The 20,926-nt window shown below is 42.5% G+C and overlaps 2 protein-coding genes and 1 long non-coding RNA gene across 10 annotated transcripts in view; 2 read left to right on the top strand and 1 right to left on the bottom strand.

Annotated features, from left to right (window-relative positions):
* Positions 1–11,591, top strand: part of FAM135A (family with sequence similarity 135 member A) — a 116,145-nt gene extending 104,554 nt beyond the window's left edge. For all 7 annotated transcript variants that reach the window (XM_052781790.1, XM_052781788.1, XM_052781789.1 and 4 more), the window contains one exon: positions 10,775–11,591. The gene's annotated coding sequence lies outside the window, so the exon portion shown is untranslated. The remainder of the gene's footprint in view (positions 1–10,774) is intronic.
* Positions 1,971–18,910, bottom strand: LOC128139427 (uncharacterized). The gene is made up of 3 exons (XR_008234379.1): positions 18,653–18,910; positions 8,397–8,574; positions 1,971–2,581 (listed from the first exon to the last, which is right to left on the bottom strand). It is a non-coding gene; the product is annotated as an uncharacterized LOC128139427 (long non-coding RNA).
* A 49-nt stretch (positions 18,911–18,959) lies between these two features.
* SMAP1 (small ArfGAP 1) overlaps positions 18,960–20,926 on the top strand; it is a 97,526-nt gene continuing 95,559 nt past the window's right edge. For both annotated transcript variants that reach the window (XM_052781782.1, XM_052781781.1), the window contains exon 1: positions 18,960–19,207. In XM_052781782.1, coding sequence (XP_052637742.1) covers positions 19,090–19,207 — 118 coding nt within the window. In that variant the 5' untranslated portion in view covers positions 18,960–19,089. The remainder of the gene's footprint in view (positions 19,208–20,926) is intronic.

Below are 20,926 nucleotides of genomic sequence, written 5' to 3'. Positions count from 1 at the left end.
GAAGTTACTCACTGGCTTCTGAAGTCATGAGGCTGCACAGATATTGGCCTCCCATCCTTTGGAAATCAGCTGATGAATAACTTCGACCCTATATATTTTCTTCAGAAATATTCAGCATCTCTCTGCATTTTTCTACTGTAAGAATGGAGGGGTTTTTTTCCCCTCAAAGAACATCAAAAGTGCCAATTAAAGCTTACAGCAGTAAGACTTTGACATTCATTTTCCAGGCATTAAGTCTCCCAGTCAGCTATAGTCTTGGGCCTGTAAAAAATCACATTTTTTAATGTTGCCATTTTTAGAATGAGAATGTTCAAAGCAGCTCTTTAAGGTCCTTACTTAACAAATTAATTCATAATAAAGCTGACATACCTGGCCATCAAAATGCAGTTCAAATCAATGTTAGTCTTTGACAAAATTAGGCGAGTTATGAAATGAACTGGTGGTCAGGTTAGTTCTACAAGCCAGATATGGAACTATTATTTACACTGGGACTCTCTCCTAATCAGCTGCTTTAAAATTAACTGACTTACCTAGCCGTCTGTGCTTGCTTCGTAATTAGTTGCAATGGAGGGAGGTGCCTCTAAAAAATAGCCTGTCTTAGTAGGGGGAGATTAATTCTTCAGTACAGATGGTGAATGGGAGGAAGTTTTAAGTGTGTCCTCTCCATTAACTTTCAAGGCTGTGTAAATAAATGGCTGTCCTAAGTGAGATACCATTAGATAGATGTCAGCTTCCTGGTGCTGACAGCAGAGAAGCTGCGGTGTCGGTGACCATGAGGTGTAAACTACTTGCTTCCTTCTCAGAGGACCTGCAGTGCTTTTGCTGCCTGTGCCCTTCCCAGACGCTGCTGGCAGCGAAGGGGACGTTCAGGGCCAGCTCTTAAGTGCCTTGTAAAAGGGAGTTTGCTTCCCTTAAAGTGAGAGGAAGAAGGCTGAAGCGAAGACTTTAAATTCCTTCTGTCTAGCAACCTCCCAAACATGCCTTTGATGCTCCCTAAAGCATCATATAGCCAAGAGGGTAACACTGGATATATTTATATCAGGTGACAGCAAGTATCTCAGACCTAGGAATTTGTGGGGTTTTCTTCCCTAACAAGGAAAGGGTGAAGTGCGTCAAACTAACAACTGTCTTCATCCAATGCGCTGCTGAAAGAGGGAGCCAGTATCAAGATAAAACTGGCTGACTAGAAAAAAATTAACACATTTGCTCAGCAAACCCTCAGTCTGTGTGACTTCCTCGTGAGAGCTTAAAGAACAGAGGATGGTGTGTTTCCAGTTTCCATTTGAAAGCTGGGGAAAATTTCACTGTCTCCTAGAAGATACGTGAACAAATGTTGCTTAGCTCAGGGAGCATCCTGCTTCTCGCCTCTTTTTTTTTCCCCCCAGGGCTTTCACTTGGAAGTTCTACAGTGTGTATGTGTGATACTTAGATTTTTTTCCAGATGTTTTTCTTGAAATAGGACTGCAGTATAATGACAGGTAACTGTTTGGTCTGGCAGGCATATTGCTTCATCCTCCCTGTATATGGTGATGTCATTTTTTTCTGCCTCATAATGACAGCTATAGCTCTATTATTATTAAATTGTATATTATTTAATCCTGCTTTTAATTCTTGCCATGCTTGAAGCTATTTTTTGATAGGTACCCATAGTTTCTTTGGGGTAGTAACACGATACGTCACAAAATTAATTACAAATTGCAGATGTTTCTCCCTCTCCCTCCTTTCTCTGAAGGAAATCTTTTGATAATTTGTGTTTTGTATGTGAAGATCTTGTTGACAGTCAAATAAAAAAGGTAATCCCTGTGGACTGGAACTCCTCCATCCCTGAGTTGCATCTGACTCTCACATTCAGGTTCATTATTCTAGTAAAATGTAGCTCTTGTGGGAAGTCAAGGATGCAAAGAGGGAGAAAGAGATGCCTCTAACAAGCAGCACCAGTCTCCCTGAAAGTTTTACACATAAACCCAAACTCATTTTAAGGCCTCCTTTAATTGGGCATTGTTGAAGGTGGCTTAGCTGTTACAGTTATTTTATTAAAACATTTTTTCAGAGCACGTGGCTGTGGTCCAGTCTGTCCAGTACAGACACACAGGTATGTCGGGGCAGTTCTGAAACAAGTCATTTAGGTGGTTTTTAGAGGTTGATGGCTTAGTTTGCACAGAGAAACCCAGTGCTAAGGTAGTACAGATCTGACTGGCAGGTACATTGTTGGCTCACCTGTGAATGGCTGTGGGTAGAAACGTCTCTTAAATGGCACAGAGCTTCGGGTAAATGGACTTCCCAGAACATAGTGACATCATCAGTGATGCGCATGCCTGCTATGCGTGATGTCGGCTCAGATGCTGGACCTGACCTTTCCATTTGAGCAGCGATGCAGTTGCTTGGAATAACACGAGGTTGATCTCTGAGCTAGGCAGTTACCTTCTGGTCCTATACATCGCCTCCATTTTGAAGATAAGCTGGGATTTTTTCCTCCTTAAGAACAGAGATCTCGGAGAGGCATCTGTGCCTGCCGCTGTTCCGGGAGATGTGCTGCGTCCTCTCGTCCCCTCGCTCAGGAGGACCTCTGGTGGGAGAGCACCTGGCAGGAAAAGGCTGAATTACACACTGAACAGGTGGAGGAGGGCAAGCAAATGCGCATTTGGGCAGCTGACGACCAGATGGTCCTTCCTGTAAAACTATTTGTAGTGAAGTGTGGGTAATACCAGCCGTATCGCAGAGGCCTGCTGTGCTCCGCAAACCCTGTGCGAGGAGAAAAAATGGAATACTCTAAGCAGGGTTCGCGCAGCGATTTGGTACTTTGCAGGAAGCCAGAAAGCACAACAGTACAGGGATGCAAGGGAATAAAAAGTATTTAATTTCCCCATATTATTGAAAACAAGGGGGGGGAATGAGATGACCGGAGCGTTACGTTAGCGTGCTGTGTCACTACACCTCGTTGAGGTAACCCTCTGTCTGTGTATTACTAACCAGTTGTTACATATTGCAATACTTGTGTCTTAAAATGCCTCATTTTGTGTTTTCTGGCCCGCAGCCTCATATACTTTGGGGCTGAAGAGAAGAAGAATGTTTGGATTTTTGCCACCAGCGGCAGCTTAGTTGTGCTGGGGCAGACGGGCACCGGAGCAGGGAGTGGTGGGTGCCCAGGAAGCGGTCACCACCATTCACCAAAGGAGTACTGTGGGAGCACCTCTGCTGCCGGCCCTGCGTGCACAGCGCTGAGGTCCACGAGCACTTTCACCAGCGGGTGGGCTAACCTTTGCCAGCAGGTGCTGGCTGCAGGCATGGAGGGAGGGGAGGCAGGAGTAGGTTTCCACATCCAAACTGGCACCAGGATTTTCCCCGTCACAGCAGTGCATGTGTTTTTTCTTTCGGTTTATGGGAACAAAAAAGGGTTATGTCCTTTCAACCGATGGCAGAGCAGCATTAATGACGGTGCTGGCATTATTTTAGACCACAGTGGCACCAGAAAACATGACATTGGTTTGTTAGCCCTCAGCAGAGGAAAGAATAATTGCGCCTGGTCTTTGGGAGAAAACTTGCTTCATCATCTGCTGATTGCTGGGAGAGAAATGACAAGGTATGGAATGACATGATGAGTGGGGGTGGGGAAATTTGGCAAGAAACCCCTCTGACATTTTGGGCTTCCTGGTCTGTAGGAAATTCTCGTACAACCTAATTTGGGAATAGCAGCCCAAATTTCACTTTGTAGTCCACAGAACCCTTTCCATCTGCTCTACTTCAACAGCCAGACATTCATAAAACTTCAGAAGTGGTCTGGATGTCGTACTGTTCCTGGACACACAACAGACTTCTCCTAAGCCTGTATTTGTGTTGCTCGCCTTTTTTTTTTTTTTTTTTTTTTTAAATTAGGCTGTCTCCAAGGAAGTTGGCATATCAGAGCCAGTTTTAGCATGACTATGCTGCTTTGCTAGACTCAAGGACAAGAGGCCTGGATTTACCATGGATTCTAGGAAGAGTTCAGTGTACTGGAGACTGGCCACTGATGCCTTGGTAATTTGCTGACATTGATTGGCACGCAGGGGTTATTTTTACTTTGTACATGAGCAACGGAATGTACTACAGTGCATCACTGGTGGCATACATCAAGAGCAAGTTCTGTGGGAAGCCAGTCAGCTTAGTTTCCTGTGAACAGTAAGAAATCATAGAATCATTTAGGTTGGAAAAGACCTTTAAGATCATCAAGTCCAACCATCAACTTAACACTGCCAAGTCTACCACTAAACCATGTCCCTAAGTGCCACATCTACATGTCTTTTAAATACCTCCAGGATTGGTGACTCAACCACTTCCCTGGGCAGCCTGTTCCAATGCTTGACAACCCTTTCGGTGAAGAAATTTTTCCTAATATCCAACCTAAATCTCCCCATGTGCAAGCTGCCCTCTGAACTACCTCAGCCACCACATAGCTAGCAGTCTGGACTCATAGCATTTCCTGCTGAGTACCAGACCTCTGGTCTTCTCTGGCAAGACAAAATGTGTATGTTGTTGCTCTCCATGGAAGGAAATTATTTCAATAACAGCCTCCCACGCAGAGCAGAAACTGAAAAACTGTAACTGTTTCTAGAACATGAATATCTACATACATTTGCATATCCTTATTCACATATATATATATACACATCTAATACAGAAGTGTTTGCAGATTTCATCCCTGTGTGGGAGGTTGGCGCTTCATGAAACCATTTCACAATGCATCAAAACTTGATAGATAACAAAATATTTTATGTAGTAAAACTACAGCTAATAGTGTTTCTTCTGGAGTTCGGTTAGTTTATAAATATTTTATATCATTTTGAAAACTGAAAAAGTTACAGGCAGATCAAGACTAGTGTAAAAAGCAAATGCTAATGTCTCATGTCCACTACGGAGAAGCTGTTTAGCAAATGCACATTTTTTGTGGTCATGAAAGAGGAATCCTGATGGGATGCACCAAACTGTTAAAGAACTGTTAGTACCTGCTGGAACTATACACAAAATCCAGCTAGGCCAGTATCCTTCACCTGACAGAGGTACCACCCAGTGCTTTGGTAAAAGTCCCCTCATAGCAGGCACTGTGGAACAATGGTGGGACAATTTTCTGTTTCAGTCTTCCATTATCTCTTACCATGGTCTTACAGTTTAGCTTTTAAGCATATGGAGTTTTGCAGTACAGTTCTCTTTCAGGCCCTGTGTTTCTCAAGCAGTCGTATGTCTTGTACACAAAATAAATTGGCAAGAGACAGAACTAATATACAAAGGTATAAATTAGCTTTGGAAACAATTTAAGGAGCATTTGATCAGCTTATCCTCTGAAATTGTTTCTTACAGTTGATTTTTTAATGCTCTGATTAGTCAAGAGGACTTGTAGTGTTTCCTAAGTGGAAAAAGATAGTTAATAAAAAGACAAACATCATTAAAGAAAGTAATATAGAGAATAAATTTAAGATACTAGAGACCTGATAAACTGTAACATTTCTACTGACTTTAACGTATGTGAGACTGAATCCAATGTGAATAAAGATTTTTTTTTTTCCTCATTGCAGATATTCAGCTGAAGCCATGTTGGGTATTTCCCACTTGTAATAACAATGTCATTACGCTTTTAGAGTAATGGGAGAAGAAAATTTGAAATGCTGTCAGATGCAGTTATATTTCTCAGTGGAGAAATCTCTCTTGAGTATATCAGTCTTTTGCTTAGTTCTGTTTTCAAAATTTACACTCATAGGTGAATCCTTGCTTTTGCCTATTCATACAGCATTCAATCCTATTCATATATGTTATTTTTTACGACTTTTATTTCCACCTGAAATTCAAATAGGAACAGCGTCTAATTTCCATCATCTGTATCCCACCCTCTAATTGCATGTGCCAAACAAGAGGTTGGAGGCCTACGTCATTCTTAGTTTCTCCCCAGCTATGCACAGTTTGCTGTATCCCTGACATTAAAAACAATTCCTGGCCAAATATAGCCCATATTTCTTAGTCGTCTTATCCAGCTGAGGCTTGTGCAGCCTCTGTGCCTCATGGTGTTTGCTCTTCTACTTGTAGGCTGTATTGTTGTTCTGCAACAGTCACAGAACTGGCACAAAATGCTTCCTTTGCATCATCAGTAAACAGTGGGAAGAATTTGGAAAATACGTAGAGCCTAATACTTGGTAATCAACATTCTCTGTTTATGGTCAACAGTGCTCAGAGGGCTGTGTCATATGAACTAAACCACGTCAGTGGTAGCTGAAGTGTGTTTAAGAACAAGAAAAACAAGGAAGAGTGCAAGAACAATGAAGACTGTGTATGAAGGGATTTATTATAGTTGGCTGATGGTGGGGAATGCCAGTTACTGCATGGAGTACGGCATCAGGGTCTGCAGAGGACAATAGTAGTTAAAAATTTCTTTGGAAATATGCTTGTACATATACCCCTTACATACTTCTTGACTAAGAATCAACCCAAATGCGATATATTCACATAGTTTACCTCTCTAACAAAGTGTACAGGTATTGATACTCTTGGACACCAATCTGAGATATTTTTGAAGGCAAAGAAACGTGGATACTGTGTGCAGCCTGAGAAAGTATCAGAGCAAAGACTAAGTGCTGAGGTCCCATTCTGCTCTCCAGGCTGCTGACACTATTGCTGTGGGTTCATTGTTGGATTAACATGTGTCCCTCCTCTCCCTCAATGAAGAAATAGGTATCAGCAGAATTTTGGAGAAATTATTGATCTAAACCCTTACAGTAAGAAGAAAGGATTATTTTCATTGCACATACAAGACAATGCAAGCTGAAATACACGAAGAGAATCAATGAGGAACACAAGCATCCGGGCCAGGATGACACGTAACATCAACAGTTTGCACAACTGGAGACATCTGAACAAAATCTGAGATAACACCATTCAGCCAGGTGAAGGTCAACCTGTTTGTGAAGGAGTCCGTTTCTCAGACTCCCTAGCAGTCAACATCTGCAGGCTGTTTCATACAGCATGGGGGCACATGTCAGAAAAAGCTACGTAACTGGGCTCCGCTGGAGGCCACACAGGAGGAGAGAGAAATGGGAGAAGACTCATAAGCTTCATCTATCAGTTAGAGTGTGGTGAAAACAAACACACACTGTCCTCAAGCAAGTGACCTCTTGGTTTTAACACACTAAACCACGTGTGTCACATTCAGTCTCTCTTACAGTGTGTGGATGTGGATACTTTGTCAGTTCTTGGGCATCTTCCTCAGAACAAGTATGTCTGCATGTGACCGGAATAAAACTTCTTTTCAAAAGGAGCAATCTCATCCGTGCTTGTGCAACACCTTAGGCTCTTTTAACCACTTTAAAACAGTTCTTTTCCTGTAGCAGTCAATACTTTTTCTCAGTTTTTACCCTTCCTGGAGATCTCTTTTTTTTGTCAGGGTTTCATTAACATTAAAATCAGGTTAGTTGAAGGAAGAGAAATCCCATTTCTTCTTAATTTCAATTTACTATCAAGTTCTTCACTTTTCTAATAACAGCCAATATTTTTTCATAGTGTTTATGCTAAAAGTGCAATTTAAACAAATTGCATCTATGGAAGTTGTTTATCTTTGAAATTTTAAAAGAAAACAGTAGGACTCCTCACATCAATCATTCACTAATAACAAAGCTTCACATTCTACCAACCATGCAGATTACATCTGATATATTTTTCAATGTTTTCCTTCATCCACATTTGAATTAATAAAAGTAAAAATACTTTAAAAAAATTTGTTCTCTATTTTTAGTTTACTAAAGAGGGGCTTTTCCACAGCAGAAAATATGACCTTTTGGTTCTGACCACAGATGAAAGAAGGTAGCTTTAGGACTAAAACAGAAGGCACCTCCACATATGTAAGTCCCACAGCTAAAGCAAGGCATATAGAGCACCCAGTGCATGCATTTTCAAGCCCAGCTGGTACCCACCAGCTGGGCACCTCTCAGCTGGAGACAGCTCTGCAGGCTCTGCAGTCTTCACCCTGGTTTTATGAGCGGCAAGAACTTCCCAAACTTCATGAAATACTGCTGGCTGCAAACTGGCTTTAGCTGTAGCTTAGGGTCCCGCAGCCTCCTCCCAGATATTTACCTCAGAGTCTTGGGGACTCGCAAAGCCTCTTACTGTAGATCTCCTGCTTGAGCTGGCCAAACTGTCCATGTATCATCAGGCAGTAGTAGCATTTTTCTATCATCTGCTATTTCTCATACTGATGGCTCTTGTAGTATTTCTCACAGACAAAGTACTCTAGAAATACGCATCAGGCTGTTTTCTAATGCCCCCAAACTGATTTGTGAATTAGGTACATTAAGAGTACTAGTCTAGATACAGAATCTAAGACACATGGGCTATTTTAGTCTCAGCCAGAAATGGGGTCAGATGTGGGAAAACCTGCTTACCTTCCAATTCTGCTCCCCCGATGTATCTTCTTGGGAGCTGCGATTCCAGGATGAGTCATGCCAGAAACTCTCCTGTATCTGAGACAGCTTGATGCTGTAAAGGGTCAACAAGGTGAGATAGCTGCTCTCCAGTGCAGGAAGCAACTGTTTCCTTGAACCTCAAAATCCATGCCATCTTCTAAAAATAAATACAAAGCAGATAGATATTTCAGGAAGAACAAATGAGCACAAGGCAAATGCCTTCACCTTAATCCAAGCTCCAGGGATGCAGGACTTGATAATAAAATGTTCTTTAGCAGCACTTCACCTCTATAAATCTGATACCACTTTAAAAAGGAGGCCAGTACCTTATCTTCATCTTATAGTTGGGGAAACTAAGCCCTTGGAGATGGAACGACTTAGTCAAAACCAGACGTGGGTCTGCCTGTATTGGATTAGACCCATTTCATCCAGACAAAAATGCTACCTCTACCACCAGACACAGCACAGGAAAGTACAAGAAAACCCACATTACAAGTGTTGACACATCTGCCTGTGTGGTGCAGAAGTGAGGCTGATGCAATTGGGTAGTTAGATCTTCAGTCCAAAAAAAGCCAGCGGAAATTATTTTTTCTTTCCTTTTATACAATACAAGTAGGTTATGGAAATGTGTGCTACAAAAAAGATGAAAAAGCTCAGAATTGTAGTTTTAAATGACGCCATCAATGTCACGCAAACCACCCCGAAATTAGATAGCCACTTAAAAAGCTTAGTTAATCTGTCATGTCTCTGAATGCTGCAACTTGAAGGACATGAAACCTTGTCTTTAACTACTGAAATGCAAAGAGGGAAAGTCACAGAGAAAATGAGGAACTTGTATAACACTGACATGGATAAATTTCAATACTGGTTTGACACCCAGGGGAATTTTCTCCTTGGTTATCTGAGGCGCAGGCAGGGAGATTCAGCTGAAACCAGAGGAAGCTGTGAATTGCTTGCAGTGTTTTGACTTACAGGGGACTTCAGAATCATCAGGGAGACAGAAAAACCCACTGCTGATCTTGAGAGATTTCATGGAAAACAGACACAAACTAGAAATGAAACTAAATATTTATTAACATCCAAGTCTAATCAAACTAAAAAACACGCTCTCCCATGGAAATAGCAGAGGAAGACACCTGTCCAACACCCTTCCCTCAGATGCAATTTTAATCCATTTTTATTTTGTATTTTTCCATTGGTTAAAAGTCATACTATCATCATAAGTCTTCCCTGAGTGAGTTGAAGGGGTTCAGCAGTCCATCTTAGCACTCCAATTAGGATTTCTACTAAATAGTGTGTCAAAAGGATGACATTTTACGTAGCTGCACGATTATCAGAATTTAAGAACTGTTGTAGTTAGGTAAGATCTAAGATCTGTTAGAACTATAAATTGAGCTGGCCAAACTGTCCATGTATCATCAGGCAGCAGTAGCATTTTTCTATCATCTGCTATTTGACACCACTTAGAAGTACACAATGATTTTATTTTAATCTTAACTATTGTTAATTCACTTATTAAGAGCCTTCTGCTAAGGCTGCCCACTTGTACTTCATAATAAAGAGAACACCAAAAGTCTTATCTGGCATTAAAAAGCTGTCACGGACATGAATGCTTTACATGTGGATATTCAAGACAATTCCTATCAGACTATATGATAGTAAGAATACATAGAGATAATGGCTGACCTTGGGTGTGTCATTTAAACTGAAGATTCAGAGGTGATCTCACATCATCAGAGTTGTAAGGACAACATTGCTCATTACAAATTATCCTTTAGAGAACAAGTGATTATGTCCTGCCTAGCACTAGACTATTATTAAATGTGCTGTATTAACACAACAGCATTTAAATAGAGCTCTGAGTCTAAATTATCCTGACAAGTGTTACACTGGACACCTGATTTCAATAATCTGCATGTTCCAGGTCATTCCTGCAACTGGTCCAATTAAGAAAGGCCCCTTCTGCACAGCGTCCAAGGATGTGAGCAGGGTCTAGCAATATACTAAAGCTATTTGTATGAAGCAGCAGTGGTTACAGCATGACTTAAAAGTTTTTCTTGCCTTTCCTGCAATAGGAAAGGTACTTAGCACTCCATACTGTGGGCTCTGGCCTGCACTTGCTGAGGAACAGAAACCGTCAGTTCTATTGCTCCATGCACTTACTCCTGTCTTCACAGAATCAAGTACGGAAATTTAAAAAAAAGCAGTGCTTGTTAAATAATGATCCTCTTTAGTAGACTCAACATGACATACAAGATACACTTACATCTACTTTTTTTTTTTTAGCCTAGAATCTCTCTGCTTTCTTTTTTATTCATTATTTTATAGTACTCGGTAACATGCTTCATATTTTTCAGGAGACAAATCCCTCCCTCAAAGACTTGCAGCGCATACTGGAACTCTGCATGGGAGTAAAGCCTGAAAATAGACCATCCTTCTGCACTTCAAAGGCCCTAGAATAATCTGACAGACAAGTGACATTAAAGAACACAAAATGAAGATTCAGAAGAAAGAAATGAGTTATGGAAAGTAGATCTTGATCTTGCAGTCAAACAAATGGACATTGTGTAGATTGTTTTTAGAAATGAGACATAGGATTTGTCTTGGAGTCTCTAGCAGTCTTTTTTATTACTACAAACTGTTTTTAAATCTGCGCTGTGATTTTTATGTGATTAATCTTTTCCTTTTTCATCTCTCTAACTTCTGCACCCATTAGCTAGCTGGACTTTTTGTTCTATAACCTTCTCCTTTTACTTTCTAAGTAAAAAGATTGTTTCATATTCAGTAAATTAAACACATGGCTTTCAACGTACGTCTCAGGACAGTACACTTTTCTTCAAGAAAAAGAAATACGGTTTCCAGATAAAACATCAGAATGAAATAAACACAGAAACAATATGCCTTTGGGGAGTAAGAAAACACTCCAGGGCTGGTTATATTTGCCAGAACGTTGAACATGGACTCATCAGATTGATTAAGTCTGTCATAACAGCAAATCATTAAGCCATAAAAGAGAAAATTCAATATACTTTCTAGAGAGAGAAGTCTATTTTTAAATAATCAAAATAATATGGCTTTTAGAAAATCCCCATTGCTTTACTGTACTAGTATTTTGAGCAGGACTTTGATGTCAAAGATGCTATAGTAATAAAAGCACAGACATTGCAATGTTAATTTTTCTTTTTTTATTACATGACATACCTATCTGGGCCCATGTCAGTAAAGACAAACATGCCAGGTCAGGCATAACCAGTACCATACAGCACAACAGGGGAAGGAAACAGCTGAGGAGCAAAGGACCAACATAGATTCTGTACAGAGAGAAAAACACTTGTTGAAAAGCAATGCAGTTACAAGGGGGTTTCCACAAAAACTTCCCTATTCTGTGAAAACCTGATCTAGAGGGAATTCCAGCATCAGCCTAAAGCGAGGCAGGAAAAAGGTGAAGCAAGCTAGCGAGCTGGAGGGAATCCCAGATAGTGAGATGCTTGTCCAGAGAGATCCTGTTCTCTTGCACGCACTGCGCAGGGCCATGCAGCTCTTCAAGAACTGCAAATTCTTGGTGTCAGAGCTCATATTCTCCTGACATCCCACTTCCTGTGCAGTATGACTGCAAGTTTTGTACACAAAACAAGGAAAACATCACAGCAACCATCACTGATTTCATGCTTCAGGAGGCAGCCACCCAGAAGATTTTTTTAGCTGCCAGATGTAGCCACTGCCCTGTGAACATATTGAAGTATGTTTCTCCTCAGGTGATTGATCACAGAAGGGCTGAAGGAAGAGATTTTTTTTTTTCTTTTTAACAGCAAATCACTTTTCTCATTTCTTGAGTAGCCAGTGGCTGAGGAGAAACATGTTCTCCTGCAGATATGAGCTCAGCTTGTGAGTGCTATGGACATTCTTTTATTGATAAAAGACTCACTACTCACTAAAAATATCCAGCTTTTGAAGTAGAAATGATCCTTCTTCAGCATCTCAGGACTTCAGAGAAACTCAGAAGCCAGTATGATTTGCTATGACCCCACCCCCTCAGTCTCCCCTAGTATGAAATGATCTTGAAGGAGAAAAGATAAAATCAAAGTGTTTAAAACGTTTCTCCTCAACATTTCCACGTCTCTGAGGAAGATTCTACTAAGACAAAAATAGGTAGCATTGGCAGGACCACTGCAGACTTTCAAACAGGCAAGATCTAACATGCAATTATTAGTTGCTCCTTATCATAAGGGGCATTGAAAAGATACACACTGATTTATTTACACTAGTATTTAAACAGTACTCCAGAAAAGAGAAGGAAAAACACACTGTTACAGAGGAAAAACCATCTCAAAAGCTATGTATATATAAATTCTCTTCTGTCTGCAACAGTCTGAAGCTTGCAATTCATCAGCTAGTCTTTAACCTGCACTCTCTGTAAGTTCATGATTTCATTGGGGTGAAAAAATGGGCTAAATGAATCACAGTTCCTATTGTTGAAGAGCTAAAATTAAGATTTGTTCCATGTGAAGCCAAGATCAAACACTGTCCTAGCTTTAGTGTCTATCCTGTCGTTTACCCCATCAACAAAACACTTTAAGCTTCAAAGACTACCTTTTGCACAGTAGCACATGAAACAGTAATAATGATGGAGCTCAGCTGTCCCTCGTTGTATTTTCTTTCCATATTTCTCCCTAATCTTTCAAATTTATGATTTTGCAACTGATTTTACATCTGATTATTGCTCTTCTTCTTGGCTAGATATCAAGGACTACCGATACCTAAGGCTTATTCTTATCCTCAAAGCCTGAGTAAGCCAAATGCATGACTCACAAAGTTCCATCTAACAGTCTCTCTGTTCAAAAAGCCCAATCTTAGAATGAGATAAATTGAAATGAAAAGATTCAGGCTGAAACATACACATAGCCTTAAATAGCTGAAAATACGCCGTGAGCTTGGAAAGTGCAAAGCATTTAATTTTTAAGATCTCTTCCATGCTTCCATTGGAACCATATGGAGCTTCCATTTCCTTATATTCTACACCTACACTATCCTACACTATAATCCACACTAGAATATAGTGGCCAAATACATGCAGTAGTTTAAAACATAATTGTATATATGCATATTAGCTCTACAGTATGGTATTTTTTTTCTGAGCTTACACAATTATGACTGACAGCAAAGCTCATTGAAATGTATTTAGTCATTTGCATCCATCGGTTTAATTTATAGTCACCTCCCAGGTGCTAATTTGTATTTACAATTACAATGCAGATTTACTAATAACTCTCAAGAAAACAAGATTGTTGGTGAAGCATCATCATGTGCTGGGATGTCACTAGATGATGCCACTTCATAAAAGATGGAGATCCCTTTCTAGTTTCAAGAATTTCTGTCTTAATTTTCAGGAGTGCAAACACACTGCAATCTTTCGATTTCAGTGTATTTCAAATGCTCAGCACCTATAGAAATTCAGCTGCATTATCTGGCATGTCATAGTGTCGATAATTCATTGAATACCAGGTGCTCAGACTCTGCATAGAAGTAAAGGAAGGACCAAGAAACTGGAAGAAAAATTTAATACCTCTAATATCTCTCCAGTCAAGCTGCTGTACAGAAACTAGAAGAAGTCATTGAAAACGCAGCCTCGCCTATAAATCTTGTTCCTTTTATACTTTTTAACCATCTCGGCGCTGACACTGTAACTGTTTGCTTCACTGGCCAGGCAGTTAAGTGCTCAAACTGTAAGAATACATGACTCATGCCACTCTTGGAGCAAGCCCATGACGGTTATCGATCAGACTTCCAATTGCAGTGACCCTACAAGGCTGTCAAAGATTTAATACCCATTTTGGGGATGATGAGATAAAATCTTGTTACTCCTATGTATCGTAGTATTTTCAACTATGGTTTAGACAGTCTCGTCCCTAACAACTTTTGCATCGCGTAAGGATTCTTTTTATAGTATCAATACATTCTGTCCTGTATAGTTTAAGTTTTGTAAAGCATAAATTAATGTAAGTATTACGTTCAAATATACACATAGTTTGTATATTAACATTAAAAAGGTTTATCAAAGCAGACTTAAAATTGAGCTTTGAAAACTAAACTTTCTGATTTTCAAAGGCTGGGGCTTTTTTGTAAAAATATTGTGGTTTTTAACACTTTGTTGAATTTGTTTGTGAGGCTGGATTCTTCTTTTTAAGCAAAGAATAAAAATATGAGGAAACCTTTGGTATAGTTTTAGATTCCCTGATACAGATGCTTTTTCATGTAATGTCAAGTTACTATAGCTTCCTCTCTTTTTTTTTGATGGAAAATACCAGAACTAGAGCTGGGCAGGAATTTTCCTACACAAAGTACATTGCTGAAAAATTCTCATTAATTAAAAACAACACTGAGAATTAATTTCTTAAATGTCTAACTTTTGTACGCTCAGGTAAGAGGCGGTCACCCTCTCTACCCTTTAGAGTCAATGAGGAGACACAAACGATCCAGAAAGTGATTCACCTCCTTCTAACACTGGCCCTTCCAGATGGTAATTCAGCTCACCCCAGTCAGTCAGACACCTGTCTGAGAACAAGACAAACTACCTCCAGGAATGTCTGTTTCCCTCCACTGGCTATCAAGGGTAGACAGGGTGACTGGCTCATAGCTCAAGATTTTCTTAAGTCTGTGATAGAAATTCCATCTAAAGTGTTAGCTGAAATACAGTGGTTAAGGCTAACTTTTCAGGTTCTGCCGTTCTCTGCCAGCCAAGGACTGCAGGTACCACGTTATCTGACCCCATGGGCTGCCCAGACTCCACGGCCTGGAGAGCCAACTCGAAGAGTTGAGTTTCAGGAACATTATTGAAAAGTCCATTTCCCAGGAATTTTTATATATATGTATATTTATTTGTTTGTTTGTTTTCTTAAGAGCATGAAAACATCTGAAGCACCAAGGCTTCTTATGAATCAGAAATTCTCGAACACAACAACTCTAACTGGAACCCTGTTTATTTCTGGACTTCGATATTTGAGGATGAGGTGTTAGAAAAACACAGCTATTTTAACACCTGGTTTCAATCCAGTTAATAACTTTGCACCTGATACATTCTCCCCCATTAAGTCAAATTTATGCTAATACTGTCCTGATTAGCAAATACTATTTAAAGCTGGTTTATGGGATGATTTCTGAATAAGGTAGGTGTCTAGTTGCAGCGAATTTCAGCCAGGAAGATTATATTCAGTGGATTTCAGCTATCAGATTGTAAGACAACATGAACTTCACAAATTATCTATAGGTATCCCTGCAAAACAGTGGAATAGCGTACAGGATAACAAGTAGTGACAGCTAGGAAGAAGTCTTTTTCACGCTGGGTAAATCTGTGCTTTTACCGAACACAACACAATCTCTAGTATTGGAAACTGCAGAACTCCCGTATTTAAGTTACTTTATGGAAAATTCAGTTAGCCACATGAATCTCACTCGATTCTGAAGATACAGGTCTTGAAACACAAGAGTATGTACTTAAACAATTCCAAAACTGGACTGTATAGGCTGTCTCTGCAGGGCTTAATGAAAGGTGAAGCAAAGGGCACCAAGCTGACAGGCTCAGCACGACAACTGTGTATCTTCTTCTGAAGGAGCCTTAGGTGGTGACATCTCTGGCCTCTCTGCACTGTATTTCACGGCATGGTGTGGGCAGACCTTAACCCATTCTATAAATCATACTGTATCCTGAAAGACATCTTCTTTTTTTTTCTCCCTCTGAAAAATGCTTCAGGCAATAACTTCTCAACTACAACACTATTTCTCTTTAGGATCTAGAAAAAGCAGCAAAGGCACAGAAAGGATACATTTTTGTCTTCCTTAGATTCATTTGAGTTCTCAGGGAAATACCTAATAATGCATTTATAGCATGCTGTTTTCAAAGCACTTTCTATTAAAATATTAATAAGCTATTCATCTCAGCCCTATAGTGAAGCAGGTGATTTCATATTTCTACTACTTTACAGAAGCACAGATAAGTACTTCGAAGGAAAGGATAATTTTCAGAGCTGAACAGAAGCAGCACATCATGCTCGACAGTTAGAAGAGGATATCCCATATCAATCCACCCAAGCACGCGCACAAAGCGGGAGTTAGACCCAGGAAATAGGCAATCAGGACATCTAGTTTTAAGGCACTAAGGGCCAAAGCACACACCAAACAATACACTTACTCTGCACTTGCGTAGGTTTTTTCAAGCACAGGAACTGGATCAATAGCCACTTTCCATGGCTGTATTAATTTTAGAATCAGAGAAACTGATGCACATTAAATTAAACAATTGCTCAAAGCTATTTGATACCTTCTGGCAATATGGTAGAGAGTTTCAGACTACATGTAATTTACACATCAAGTCTGTCACAACATGCAAAAGCAACTACTGTTTTCTTCTAAAATGGCAGTGCTGCTGCTTACCTAGTGTATGAGGGGCAAGTTCACCTACTTTTCTCTCTCAGAGAATTCCTACCCACAGCTCTTGCCTTTCTGAAAAGCATTGTGTTCCTTAGAGCCCTAGGATGATGGCAAGGAGTAGAGGTATTTGCTGCTCTTCTAGCTGAAACTAGTTTTTTCTACAAAAGATCCAGTAATTAAAACCACTTTGGGCTAGAAAAGGAAAACAATTGTATGCTTGTAGGTATTCAGCTAGAAGAAGTCAGTCCTGTTTAATGTCATGTTTAAGCAGCCAGGACTTCTGTGCTCCAATAATTGAGTCCCTAGCCAAGTATGGCTAATATCAGTCTACATTAACATTTCGTTTTACACTCCTTCTGGTGCAGTAAGTCTTTGGAATTAGGCACGATGGTCAGGCAGCTGCAGCTCAACTTTGTTATGACACTCTGTATTTTTAGTTTTAACCCTTAATGCCCACCTCCAAGTAGGATGCTAAGCCATCTCTTGGAATTATGCATCAATACCACATCCTCATTTTGCAACCTCATACCCAATAACTCACTGGCCAGGACACTCTCAGCCTATGGGCAGACCTTAACTCCCTACTTTATTTGAGGGAGATCTAAACACATTCTCCCATGTTAGATGCTAGATTAACTACTAATTAACTTGATGTGCAGTATTCTCAGTTCTTTCCGTTATAACTCTTCCAAACTTAGGGGATAATTAGTTCACCATTGGATCTGAGAAAAAGAAAGATAGAGAGAATGATTCAGTAATTTAATGGCTGAGAGCAAAAAGACCTGAATTTCCATCTGCCTCACTTAAGTATTTTATAGGCTATATATAGGCTTCAGCTCTTTCCAGAAGGGTTGGATTAGAGGGAAAAAAACTAAAGCAAGCTAGAATTGAGCTGACAAAAAGGATGTTACTGGTGAACAGACTGAAAAGAGTACTCGGCAGAGGCAAAAGGACCTAATACAAAATGGAGAAAGGGGAGACTAGAGACACGGTACTTAAGAGGGGGAAAGCGTAGAGGCGCGCAGCCTCGGCCGCAGAAAATCAGCCTGGGCTACGCCTTCGGCAGGTACTTTGGGTCCAACTCACAGAGCAGCCCCAGGATCCAACTCCGCCTTCCTCAGAGCCTCACACCACCTCAGCGGGGGTGAAAAAGCCCCGGTCTCCTTATTGCAAAGTCTCTGCTGCCCATAATGGTTTTTTACAGATGGAAACACGTACTCTCGCAGAAAGTTCAGAGGACAAATTAATGCTATGGCAGTGCCCATTCAATCAAGAGGCTGTAACAGCTTTTTTTTTCCCTCCCCAGCACTGGTGTGGGGAAGGAGACGCCTGCCCCAAGGACACAGGACTACCTCATACCACCGACACTGGCCGATTTGGGGTATTTACCACCTGCGGGTTCCCACCTGGAGAGGGACGGACTACCGCTACCTCGTAGTCCAAAGGTAAAACAATTGCTTAAAACAGCAGGAGGTACAGATCCACCTTCCCACAGACGGAGCCTAGGCTGACCACACCGAGGAGCCCTACCCAGGCAGGTCTTCCCGCCTGGCGTTCCCCACCGGGGTGAGGCGAAGACGGGCGGGCTTGAGGCCGGCAGGGCCCGAGGACAGCGGCCCCGGCCCTCACGGCGAGCCCCGGGACTACGAGAAAGGCCCCGGCGCCCCAACCGCCGCGTACGGCACAAGGGCAGGAACAACACAGCCACCCGGGGAGGAACAGCCCAGCCCCGGCCGCCAGCCGTGAGGCGCGACGCCCCGTCCCTCAGGCCTCCCTCGGGGCGGGGCCGCCCCGCCCCACACAGGTGCTACCTGGAGGGCGGGGTCACCCGCCGGCGGACGGATATCGGTTTCTCTCGCGAGGTGACCCTTCATTCCAGGTTAATCCCTCTGTGCCGCTTCCAAAGCCGAGCCAGGGCGGAGCGGCGCCTCGCCCCCGCTATTCCTCTTGGGAAAGCCCCGCGAGGAAGGGCGGCGTGTCGGCGCGGCGTTAGGACCCGGAGGACTATTTTTTTCACTCCCCCCACACACACTCTTCGGCGAGAGGGGGCACGAGCGAGTCAGTCAGTCAGTCAGTCAGTCAATCAGCGAGCGGGGGAGGCGGATGCATCTGCGGCCGTAAGTAGTTCCGGTTGAGGAAGTCGGCGCTGGTGGCCGCCGGTTCCCGTGGCTGCGCCAGGGCAGGAGCGACGCGTCCCCAGCGGTGCCGAGACCGGCCCGGCCCCCGGCCCCGCTCCAGCCCCGCCGCCATGGCCACCCGCTCCTGCCGGGAGAAGGCGCAGAAGCAGAACGAGCAGCACCAGGCCATCCTGGCCAAGCTGCTGCGGGAGGAGGACAACAAGTACTGCGCGGACTGCGAGGCCAAGGGTACGGCGGGGCGGGGGGAGGCCGGAGGCGGGAGGCGGGAGGGCCGCCTCCTTCCCCCCCCCCCCCCACACCTCAGCTCGGGGTCCCGGCTCGGGGAGCGGGGGTTCGGCAGCGAGGCCCGGGCAAGGGCCGCCGCCCGGCTCCACGTCCGCAGGGGCGGCGGCGGCGACCGGCCCCTCTCCCGCAGGGGCGGCGGCAGGGAGCTGCGCGGCCGGGGGAGAGCGGAGGGGGAAGGCAGGGAAACCTCGGAATTGGCTGCGAACCCATTCCCGCCTGTCCGCCCTCAAGCCGGGAGCCCCTCGCGGCTGAGGGTCCGTGCGGCGGCTGGCCTAGCCCTTTTTTTTTCCTGAAGTTTGACGGCCGAGTGTTCCTCCCGCCCTGGCAGGTGTCGATCAGGAGCGGGCCGTGCCGATGCGAGGGGCAGGTGCCAGAAGAGTTGGATGTTGAGCGTCCGAAGCATTGCCCTTCGGTGTTGACTCAGTCCCGTAAGCGCCAGGCTCTTTGAGTCTGGATGTTAATTGTGTCGGAGATCCAGCTTTGGTGATGAATGGAATTTTAAAGGTCATATCGCCGTCAAATCTTAACCTCGGGTTGGTCTGATAATTCTGTTCTGCACCAAAGTACATCTGTATTTGCGTTTGTATTTGCCTTGGGTTCTGTGGCTTTGAAATGGAAAAAATGTAGCGCATCCCTCTTTCATCTAGGGTTGATTCATTAAGATGTTACCCTCAACAAGATGATTGCACAGTAAGTTATTGTTTTAAGTGTAATACTTCCTGAACAACAACTGGGTGTTCGCACTGTATGATTAGCTCCACAGTTGCCTTGTTCAGTCCTTCTCCGCCTCAACGGGAGGTTAGCTATGGTGAGCTAGTTTGAGCAACCAGAAATGGTACTATGTAATGTCCCTTTCCAATCTGTGCACGCTACTTTTTTCGCCACAGACATAAATCGTGCAGTGCCTTGCACAATGCTGTTATCTCATACACCAGAAACGCAGAAATAAGACTTGGTTTTCCTAGTATGTAGCCCTAAGAAGTATATAATAGGGATTACACCAAAGATAATAAATCTTTATATTTTGCAAGTAACTCTTCTTAATAATTTTCTAGCACAGCTGTTCTTGTCCCCAGACTTGTGGTTACTGTGTAAAAGGGTCGTAACCGGTGGTTTTCTGGAAAAATCATGCTTGTATGTTTTGTGCATTTTTGGCACTTGAGATTTCCATGCTGAATGCTGCTCTGAGTTGCTTGCTGATGGAATTCCATACGTGTGTTGTTCATAGCATGGGCCTTGGAGCTGGGTTGCTCAATAGCAGAGTCTGGAATTCTCCAACTAATTTTTGTCCTGTCTTCTGAGTTCCCTCTTTCTAATCATCGCCTGGTCAAAGTATCATTTGTAAGTCTCTGTAGTCCTTGGTATCTTTTGCCACTTCAGTTCAGCAATGCTGACACTCTGAGCTTCCTCCTTCTTATATTTGTATTATTGAGTATCTTTATCCACTGTTCTTTTCTTTGATACTTTCATACCTCTCTTCTGTCACAAGAGCTTTCTTTCATAAGTTCAAGCTTTGATGTATCTTGAGTTTGGGTTTTTTTCTGTTCAGGTTCTGGAGGACCTGCCAATCTCTTGACCAGGCTGTCTTTTGCTAGTACCTGTAATTCAGGTTCCATCTTTCTAGTAAATTATTTCACTTAGCCACCTTACTGAAATCTGACT

Source organism: Harpia harpyja, chromosome 3 (genome assembly GCF_026419915.1).
Source record: "Harpia harpyja isolate bHarHar1 chromosome 3, bHarHar1 primary haplotype, whole genome shotgun sequence".
Taxonomy (NCBI): Eukaryota; Metazoa; Chordata; class Aves; order Accipitriformes; family Accipitridae; genus Harpia; species Harpia harpyja.
Note: the sequence above shows the minus strand (reverse complement) of the source record. Positions and strands in the feature narration are given on the sequence as shown.